General features: G+C 37.6%; 1 protein-coding gene across 2 annotated transcripts in view; it reads left to right on the forward strand.

Moving 5' to 3' along the window:
• SCML2 (Scm polycomb group protein like 2) overlaps positions 1-10,495 on the forward strand; it is a 126,784-nt gene extending 116,289 nt beyond the window's left edge. For both annotated transcript variants that reach the window (XM_077145680.1, XM_077145681.1), the window contains exons 12-15: positions 2,763-2,876; positions 3,531-3,788; positions 7,132-7,283; positions 8,748-10,495. In XM_077145680.1, coding sequence (XP_077001795.1) covers positions 2,763-2,876; positions 3,531-3,788; positions 7,132-7,283; positions 8,748-8,909 — 686 coding nt within the window. In that variant the 3' untranslated portion in view covers positions 8,910-10,495. The remainder of the gene's footprint in view (positions 1-2,762; positions 2,877-3,530; positions 3,789-7,131; positions 7,284-8,747) is intronic.
• The last annotated feature ends 208 nt before the right edge of the window (positions 10,496-10,703 follow it).

The following is a 10,703-nucleotide window of genomic DNA, read 5'->3' on the forward strand; positions in this document are numbered from 1 at the left end:
CCAGTCTGGAACCCTGGTGTGCACTGGTCTAAGGCACGGTGCCCTTTGTGCGCATGCGTAGAGCTGTGGCAGCAGGTCAGCATTATGCCTTCATGGATTGGGGGCAGATATGATCTGGCTGTGCAGGTCAGCACTTTCTCAGAGCTGACAAATGAGGCTGAGGGCTGTGCACATATGCAGTTCTTGGACTGCTGTAAAGTACAGTTCCCAGAGCTGAATGATGTGATTGGGGGCCTGTGCACATGTGTGGACCTAGGAGTTCCTTAAATGGATGCACTGAGCTCAGGGAGGGCAGGGTGAGGTGTGCGACACCATGGGTGGGCGGGGAGCATATCCTAGGTATGTAGGTTAGTGACGGCAACCTTTATGCGCTGGTAACAGCCTGAAGGGAACAGGGAGGGGAGAGGTAGTGCTTGGGAAGGGTACAGAAGAGGTGGGTTGGGCTGCACTTGGGGTGGAGGTTGGGGGCAGATACGTGCACTGGGTACTGGTGGGGTGGGGGCACCTTAAGTGCGGGGAATGGGAGCAGGTGCGGGGGTTCAGGTGCATGGGAGTGAGTTGCCGGTCACGGGGCTATGCTGGTGAGTGTAGCACACCCAAGGAAAGCAGCCTTGCTTACTTCCTAGTCCTGTGTACCTATCTGTGCACTCCTGTGGGCTCCACGGGTCTACACCTCCATGTCAGGCTCCCACTTTCTGCCTTTTAGCTCCTCGGCCTCTGCAACCAGGGCTGCCACATGTGGTGCAGAAAGCTCTCCCAGGTCTGCTGCACTCCCATATTGCTGACTCAGTCACCCTCCTGTCCCCTCTCTAACTTTTCCATGGAGCAGGGCTAATCTCAAGCTGCTCTAGTCGGCCATCTTTCCAGAAGTCTCCCTATTTATTTATTTTTAATCCATAGTTTTTACTCATCTGTCCATACTATAGATAAAAGTAGCATCAGACACAAGATTTTCACAATCACATAATTACATTGTGAAAGCTGTATCATTATGCATTCATCTTCAAGAAACAGGGCTACTGGAACACAGCCCTACAGTTTCAGGCAGTTCCTTCTAGCCTCTTGTAATACACCTTAAACTATAGAGGAGATATCTATAATGTGTAAGAATAATCTCCAGGATAACATCTTGACTCTGTTTGAAATCTCTCAGCCACTGACAGTTTATTTTGTCTCATTTCTCTCTTCCCCCTTTTCAGTCGAGAAGGTTTTCTCAGTGCCTTGGTACTGAGTCCCAGATCATTCTAGGATTTCTGTCCCACATTGCCAGGGAGGTTTACACCCCTGGGAGTTATGTCCCATGTAGAGAGAGGGAGGGCAGTGAGTTTGCTTGCCCTGTTGGCTGAGAGAGAGAGAGGCTACATCTGAGCAACAAAGAGAGGGTCAGCTGACTTTTGATGGCCATGTCTAGTCCCCAGCAAAAATTTTGAACCAGATGAGATTTGACGTTGGTACGTCCTTCCCTTTTGAAGTCTATCAGCAGACTTTTAAGTTTTATATATTATTTGCCCTTTTAGCTGGAGGTTAAACTAAGATTTTGATTGGTACATAGAGTGTAATTATTAACTTCAGGTGCCTTTACTTTCAGTTTCATGTCTTGAAGAGTGGTTCTTTAGGTAGAAAAGTGTGTCGTTGAAATGATAATCAGTGAGTTGTTATGAAGATAGCCATAGGCCAAGATTGTTGTTTACACAATGGGGTGTCCATTGTACTATATCTTCTCCTTAAGTTCTGTTCTAGTTTGGTAGCTGCCAGAATACAATATGCTAGAAATGGAATGGCTTTTAAAAGGGGGAATTTAATGAGTTGCTAGTTTACAGTTCTAAGGCCCACAAAATGTCCTAATTAAAACAAGTCTATAGAAATGCCCAATCTAAGCCATCCAGGGAAAGATACCCTGGATCAAGAAGGCCGATGAAGTTCAGGGTCTCTCTCTCAAGTGAGAAGGCATGTGACAAACACAGTCAGGGTTTCTCTCTCAGCTGGAAGGGCACATGGCGAACACGGTCTCATCTGCCAGCTTTCTCTCCTGGCTTCCTTTCATGAAGCTTCCCGGGAGGTGTTGGCCTTCTTCATTTCCAAAGGTCGCTGGCTGTTGGGCTCTCTGCTTCTCATGACTATATCGTTCTGCTCTCAGAATCTCTCTGAATCTCCTGGCTTTCTCTCTTGTTGTTCTCTTTTATAGGATTCCAGTAAACTAATCAAGACCCACCCGAATGGGTGGAGACATGTCCCCACCTAATCTAACAGCCACTCTTGATTAAATCACACCTCCAGGGAGATGATCTAATTACAGATTCAAACATACAATACTGAATAGGGATTAGAAGAAATGGCTGTCTTTACAAAATGGGATTAGGATTAAAACATGGCTTTTCTAGGGTACATACATCATTTCCAACCAGCACAACTTCTAACTTTTAACTTCTCTTGCTCATGGGAGCAGTTTTCCCATGTCTTTTTAGATGCATTGTGATGGGTTGCTTCACTACCTCCTGAGGTATTTAGAGATATGATGTCCCCAGAATAAATGAAGCCTAGACATACTCCTGGAAATATTTCTAATTCTTGAACATGACGGTACCAGAATATTTCATAGGATTAAAAAGGACATGTTACACATAAGAAATCAAATAATTGACAAATTGTTGATGACATTATAGTAGGTATGTGGTTTAGAAACAGATGTTTTATGCTGATGACATGAAAATGCTTGCATATATTGTTTAGTTATAACAGACACTTTTATTTTTTGAAAATAGCAAAAGAAGACATAGCAGAAAAGAAAAACAACAAACGATCTCCTCAGCAACCTCTACCTTATGTTGCTCCTCTCTCTCCTAAGGTTCCTAAAACAGACATGCATGCCTCTGAAGGTAAATAGCATTCACACACCCCATTGATTGTGAAGAATGTCCCTCTACCACCACCTTTGTCTGCTCTTGGGGCACTGGTGTTGGGGGGTTTGGGGGATGCTTTTGCTCAAATTGGGTTGGCACTTAGGCCACTTTGGCTGCTTTGTTGAGTACTTCATTCCCTTCAGAAGTACACAGCTGTCATTTCTCCTTAGATAAAAAAATACTGTAACATTTTCCATTCAGGTTTGAATTGCTAAAAGCTGGTAGAAAGAGGAATAGAAAAACCTGGCACTTTTTTCCTGTAGAAAGTTAAGCTGACCAAGTAGTAAGCAAATGTTAGAAATCAGCTGTTTGATGATATTACAACAAAGAATTAGGAAGAACTGAATTCCTAAAAATGAATGCTTTAGTGAGGTGTTCACATTCTTGATGGCAAGACTGTTAAGATGCATTTACCATGAGAAATACGGTGACATCTTAGAATCACTTTGGACTTATGACAGTGTCCATTACTATAGACACCAAGGAAGAAATAACCATGTATTTTGTTTTAGAGGTTTTGGCAGATTGTTTTCCAGCGCAGTTTGGGTTAAGTGAACTGTTTTTAGGGATTAGGAACAATTTTGTACTTATAGTAATAATTGAACTGTAAGTCTGTCTTTTTTCCTGTAGAAGAACTATTGTCTCCTAAGGAAATTGACATGCCCAAAGATGAAAAGCTTTCTGAAGACTCCAAGAAGTCACAACTAAATTCAGAAAATCCTTTGACTCCTGCTTGTAGAAATCCTGTAAGCCCTCATACCTCAAACTCCAGAAATTCTTCTCAGCCTGTGCCAGGCACCTCAAGCCCAGCATCAGTTGGGAGCATATCATCTTCTACGAGTAGTCACCATGAAGTTAACAAGATCCAAATGCCAAGGAAAGATGAAGGTATATCAAAAGCAGTGATTCTCAATCATTGTGATTATCTTTCCCCTTGAGATTTCCATACCCAACAGTATCCCCTCAGAGTGTCTTACATTGGAAAAAGCGCGAAAATTGGGGAGGCAGAGTTCTCCCATTCACATCACTGTCAGGGTCAAGTGATTACAGACACTCTGATCCTCATGGCATCTGCAGATCTCTATTTTTTAGATCCATCTTTGGAGATCTGGGTCACAGACCATGTCTTTGATAGAGACTTCTCAGATTAGTGGTTCTTGGTCAGTTGTAATTTATCATTTCCTTGGGTACTGTCTGGACTCAAAAAGTTCCAGTGACTCTGAGGTATGGAAAGACATACTCCCTCTCCTTTCTGGTGTACTTTCTTTGTTGTCTCTCTTGAGACCTTTCCTGGACTTAGTCTACTTGTGGCTCCATATCTGGGCCCTGGTGTCCTGTTGCTACAGCCACCACCATTTCCCCTTTCTCCACATATTCATTCATTCCCTTAGACCCACCTAGAAGACTTGACATTTGTAAATAGGGCAGCATCCAGTTGCCATTTGGCAGGAGCTAGAACAACCTTCCGTGTGCAAAGTTGACTACTATCCTATTCCCTATTCCCTTTCTAAGGATTAGGGATGTGGCAAAGGGGGTGTGGGAGCAAATGTTTTATCCTTTTTCTCTATATAGGCATCTAGGCAAGGTTGAAGAGTGAAGGAAGTGGAAACCAAGTGACTTCCTTGCTTTTCATCATGAATATTATATAAGAGCAACCACACTGCACACATACTGTGACATGTTTAATATTATCACTTTCCACCCACCATGGAATTTTTCTCTGCTTTTTAAGTGATATTGTTAGCAGAGATTCTGAAGATAGATGTTTACTCCATAAAGGTGGTGCATACCTCAAATTTTAAATATTTTCACAAAGTATGAACGTTTGAATACAGGCCTTCTTAGTAAAAGGCTCTAAAAGGTTACTTCTAATGCTGAATATCTCAGTTCAAATCAATACCTGATACTACCAAGCCAAAGTAGCCAAAGTATTTAGGCTTGAGAAGCTTATCTTCTGATCTTCCTAAGAGTGGAAAGGCTAATAATAATAGCATTACTTACAAGAAATTTACTTAATAAAATAGGAATCATCATCACTATCTGCATTATGTACCAGGCACATTGCATCTTTATATGATTCCTTGAGATGTAGGGGCTGGTAAGTATTTTCAGGTGAGAAATCTGAGATGTCATTTGGCCAAGGTCCACCAGCTATTAAGTGGTTGGACCAGTCCTTGAACCCAGGTAGTCTGGCTCCAGAGCCATACCCTTTACTGCTGTGCTGCCTGAATCTCCAGGGAATAGGTAGGTAAGCATTTCACTTGGGAACTGTTAGAGGGCTTATTACTATTGTTTTTTTTTTAATATGTTATAACTGTGGCAAAGCTGAGTCCACCTATGATAGTTGGAGATGTTCTCACCTCTGCGCCTTAACCTCCTACCCTCTCCCATAATTTGAATGAAAAAACTGTTGACCTTTATTGTAGGAAAGAAATCCAGTAACATCGTTGGGGGTAAGATCAAATCACTTTCATTTTATTTATTTTAGAAATATCAGTTGACATCCCAGTGTATGTAAGACAAAGCTATTCAGAAGACAATCATGAGTAGACCTTGATGACTTTTTACATGATAAATTTGTTTCTTGTAATTATTGAACAACAGTAATGTAAGCTTTGCAGCCTTCATGATTGTTTTGAAGATGTGGGCCCAATTAAACTATCTTTCAATAGTGGAGTAAAAATAGAAGATCTTATAGTTGCTTTTTTAAATATAAAATTGCTGTTTTATAACAGAAATCTTATCTTTATAAAGTAGTTTATCTGTAGTAATCAATAAGAAAAGATTCATATATTATTCAAGGCATAGCTATACCAGATTCTGATAACAGTCACCTGAAATTCCACAAAAATGTAAGTTAATTTAGAGATATGATTAATCTTGCCAATAATTTTTTAATGTTAAATTGAATCTGTGTGTTGTTAGAGGAGATGTCTTTTTTATCCAAGTCATCAGAATGCCTTAGGTACATCATCATTTTTATTTGGGTTGATACAACCTAGCAAAATTTCTTAGTAGATAATGACCAACCACTTAGATCTCTGACAAATGGAAGGGAGGTTATATTTTGGTAGTTTTTATTTTGCATCAAAGTTGTGATGTTGAAATACAATTTAGAGCTATATACAAAATTAACCATTGTTGGTTTGGGGGGATTATTTTTTTTTAATCTTCTATTTTTTTTTACTTTTCCCCTGAGTAAATACTCTAAATGCTCCTGAAATGGCTAGAGACCAGGGGATAGGGAAGAAAGTAAGCCTTGTCTAACACACACACAAAGGACCAAATTTGTATTAATGGTCCTTGGTTAGAGAAACAAATATTCCTAGCTATTTACAAAAAACATTTCAGTTATCATACACTAACTTTGGGGAGTTGAGTGTACTCCTTGAGTAAATGAATATCTGTCAGGAAACAAAGAAATTTCAGCAGAAGTTAGTGTACAGCACAGATAAAACTTTCTAAGGTGTAAACACTTAAATTGTCTCAGTTCTTTCTTTTTTAAACATATATTATTAACTCACTAACTGTAAACTTTCAAGCAAAATATCTATTACTGTGCAATTAAACTTTCAAAGAGATATTAAATATAATGTTAAAATTATTTCTGATGCTAGCTAACAAATTTATTCTTCAAAATTATGAGACAGGAATTTAAAGAGTAAAGCGATACTAAAAATATCCATATTCAGTACAAGATAGATATTCTAATACAACTGATTTGATTCTTAAAGATAATGGGGTAATTGAAATTCCTTGATTAAAGTGAACAAATTTAAGCGTTTTATAAAACTAAATTTGAGGAATTTCCTTTGTATTTATCTATTAGAATAAACTTAACTAGACAGAGAGATTGGGATGGAGAGAAATTCATTGAAGTACTTGAAGTAAGAGTGTTAGGTTAGGTTAGAGTGACCCAAGTAACAAACCTGCTATATTTGCCTGTGGCCAAAGAGGCCTTGGATTGCTCAGTTTGTTTTTTACCATCTTTGAAGCTTTAAGGTCACTTTTGAAGCTGCTTGTTTTGTTTTGGGGGAGGTCAGATGGGAAGCTCTTGGGTAGCTTCCTTCAGGTCATCTTTATAAAGGCTTTCACTAATTTTTCTTTTTGCTGGGGTTGACTTAACTTAAGGTTCCAAGAATGAGACTGTTTCTCTTTACCTAACATCTCTCCTTTCAGGTTAATAATAAGGTCAAGTATGATTTGTCTTTTTCCCCTCCCTCTATTGAAGCTACAATTTGTACAGCTGCACCTGTCCCCAGTGTCCTGAGACAAGGCTTTTCTGAGGACCCTTCAAGCTGGTCTGTGGATGAAGTGATACAGTTTATGAAACACGCAGATCCTCAAACATCAGCCTCCATTGCTGACCTCTTCCGGCAACATGTAATGTAGCTTTTTGTGGGGTTTTCCTGCTGTAATTCCTTTGAATGACCTCTGTGCAGGCCCTTCAGTTGGATACTGATTGGTGTGTATGGTGGGGGAACGCACCAGCAGATTTTTCCATCTGTGAAAAAGTTTTTTTTTTTTTTTTGTCTGAAGTTAGATCCTGAAGTGGTGGAGGCTGGGTCTGTTCTTGAAATGGGTACCCAAGTGCTTAATATACTAAATGTCTTCAGGGCTCTGGAGATGACATTGTTGCCACTACAGGTGTACCTCCCTTTTGTAATGACAGATACAAGTACACACACCCCCACACCTGCTCCTCTACCCCATTGCTCCTTGGTCTACCCCAGGAGGGTGTCATCCTTGTTATGATGTCCAGTGACTCTACCAGCTGATTCCATCTGGTTCAGTTCTGTTAACCTTACATGGTTCTGTTAACCTTACATGGTTACTGATTATTCGTGGTGCCGGTGCCTTCATACCATTACCAGACTGTTTTTACCAAATAACATGGGCTAAAATTGTATAAGTTCTGATTTCTTAGTTTTCCTTGGTAGTAAAAGTATAGGAGGTGAATATGTGTATAAATACATTAAGGGATTTCAGGTCTTTACAGTCAGCAATATAAGACTGTAATTTTATTTTTAAACCAGAACTCATGAATATCAAATAATATTTTGCCTTAGTGATGTAAATTGGTTAATCAAGGTAATGAAGAATTTTAAGATGCCTTGTGATTATTAAGTAATATTTTATAATGTTTTCTAACAAATCAAATTAGTGGCTGGCCATATCTAATGTACCCTTTCTAATATGGTAAGAAAACCACTAATTAGTTTTAGTATCTAATTAGCATTAGACAGCTGATTGTTTTCTTTTTTTTTTTTTTTCACATGGACAGGCACCAGGAATCGAACCCGGGTCCTCTGGCATGGCAGGCAAGCATTCTTGCCTGCTGAGCCACTGTGGCCTGCCCAGCTGATTGTTTTCAATCTAAGGACACCACTGTATAGCACATTTACAGTCTGCATTGATATTGACATATACATATTCCCAGACCTCCTAAGAAAGCTCAGTTCATTTCTGAAATTCATTTCTGTCATTCATAGTTTTTTATTCTTTTTGCCAGAGAGATGTAGTATTTTATTCAAGGCATAGAATTTTAAATAAGATCGTTTGTTACTTAGGACATTTTCAGAAGATATTAGGTTAATTTCCTTTTTCTTAAAATTTGAAGTGAATTTACAAACTATCAAATGATGTTTCACTGTACAAATTGTTTTTTAATGTTAGAGAAGTGGGTTTATAAATTACATATTTAAGTTTTCATTATAGAGATGCATTTTTAGAGAATATACATTGAAATGTACAACTGCTCTCTACATGTTCTTATGAATAAAGAAATAACTTTTTTGACAAAATATGAAAACATTATTAATTATTATAATTTCCTTATCTCTGTAGGAAATTGATGGGAAGGCTCTGCTACTACTGAAGAGTGATGCGATGATGAAATATATGGGCCTGAAGCTGGGGCCAGCATTAAAGCTATGTCACTACATTGAAAAACTTAAAGAAGGAAAATACAATTTAAAAAATGTTTACGTAGGTTTAGATTGTACATAATTCTCAGGTGTACTCATAACTTTTAATTTAAAAGTATTTTTCTGCCCTTAGCAGTTTTTGTTTTGTAGAATGTTACCCTAAAAATGTTACATCCAGAATTGCAGAACTACATTAAAATACAGTTTACTACTTTAGAAACGTTTTAATGTGTTAGGATTAACATATTCAAAATAGCAGTTCATTCTATGTGTCTTTTTAATTGTAGAGTTTACAAGGATACTTTATGCAGGAAATAGAAAAAACCTCTGATTCTGGTTTAGCATTATGTAAAACCAAAACAGCTAAATCCCAAAGGGGAAAGTATCAGGGATTGAAAACGTCTATAATTAAATCCTTGAGAATTTGCCCATAGAAGAAAATTTAAAGATACAACTATAGATATCATCTTTTTCTCAGATATTTTATCTGTCTGGTGCTACAATGTTCTGTTCATGTTCTACCAGTTTTCAGAAAGGTAATAGCCATATAAATTATTTTCCTTTCTGTTATTATTTCTCCGTACGTGTATTTGGTCAGATTTAATGGAAAACAAAAAATAAAATTATAAGCTTTCGTGAAGTGTTCTTAACAGTTTTTTGATAAAGTTTGATAAATTATAGGATAGATAAAATAGTCATTTTATGTAGGAGATATTTATACTATAAGGTTGTTTTTGGATGGAGTCAGATTAAATTTTTTCAATGAAATGCCTATTATTTTTAAGCTTTCCATATCTTGGCTATGATTAGACATTTAGCTAGGCATTCATTACTCACTTCTCTATGTGAAAATACCTATTTCCAAATTTTAAAAAGATATATATTTTATTGTATGTGTTTATTCCTCATATGGATACTATACCATATTTATATTTTATTCTATACCTGTAGGTATATACCCAAGTAAATCTTTTCTTTTTGACTTTAAAATGGCACTTTGCACTGCCACAGAGGTATTGATGAGCTATGTATATAGTTTGATGTTTTTCTTCTTTAAAAAAAAAATATGTGCATCATTTACTATCATTAGTACCTCTCAACTTACTCTTCAGGGGATAAGAAACAATCAGTAGATTGGTTTCCATGCAGGGAGGGTCTCTGTCCTATGCAATGTTTCTAGGTAATTTGCTTAGTTCTGAGCCATTTGTTGTGCTAAAGTTTGAAAGATGTGTTAGTTCTGACTTGTCATTCTGAGCTTTATTTTCAAAGTTAGAACTTGCAAGGGGAAATGGTGCTATATGTTTATTGTTATTATTTTGTATAACGTTTGATGTAATGTTTATAAGCTATGAGATTCAGTGCTAATAGTATTAGCCATTTGTTGTAAATGCCAATAAAATGCACACCAGGAACAAGAATGTACATTTTCTTTTTGGAAAACCAAATGTACTTTATATACAAATGCAACTATTTACTAGGAATATGTGGTTTAAGGGGTGGTTTCCTTTATGTTTTCCCTTATGTTTTATAAGATTTTAACTTAAATTTGGTCACTTTTTCAAACTGTTTATGTGAAGATGCTGTGCCCAGTTGAACATTCCTCAGGTGTTTGTCTAAATATGTTTTGCAATTTTCAGATTTTAAAATACAATAAAGTTAAATAACTGCAACACTTAACACCAAAATCCAGATTTTATTTTGTCAGCTGGTGGAGGTGGGATGGGGAGGCCAGGAAGGGTATTGGTATGAGTTTTGTTCGGACATGTTGCATTTGAGGTAACTTTGAGAATATTTAAAAGTGGTCTTCTGAATATATGTCTGGAGCTTAGAGGCTGAGAACAGTAAAAGTTTTAAGTTTGGGAGTCATAAGCATATA

This window comes from Tamandua tetradactyla, chromosome X (genome assembly GCF_023851605.1).
Source record: "Tamandua tetradactyla isolate mTamTet1 chromosome X, mTamTet1.pri, whole genome shotgun sequence".
NCBI classification, from domain to species: domain Eukaryota; kingdom Metazoa; phylum Chordata; class Mammalia; order Pilosa; family Myrmecophagidae; genus Tamandua; species Tamandua tetradactyla.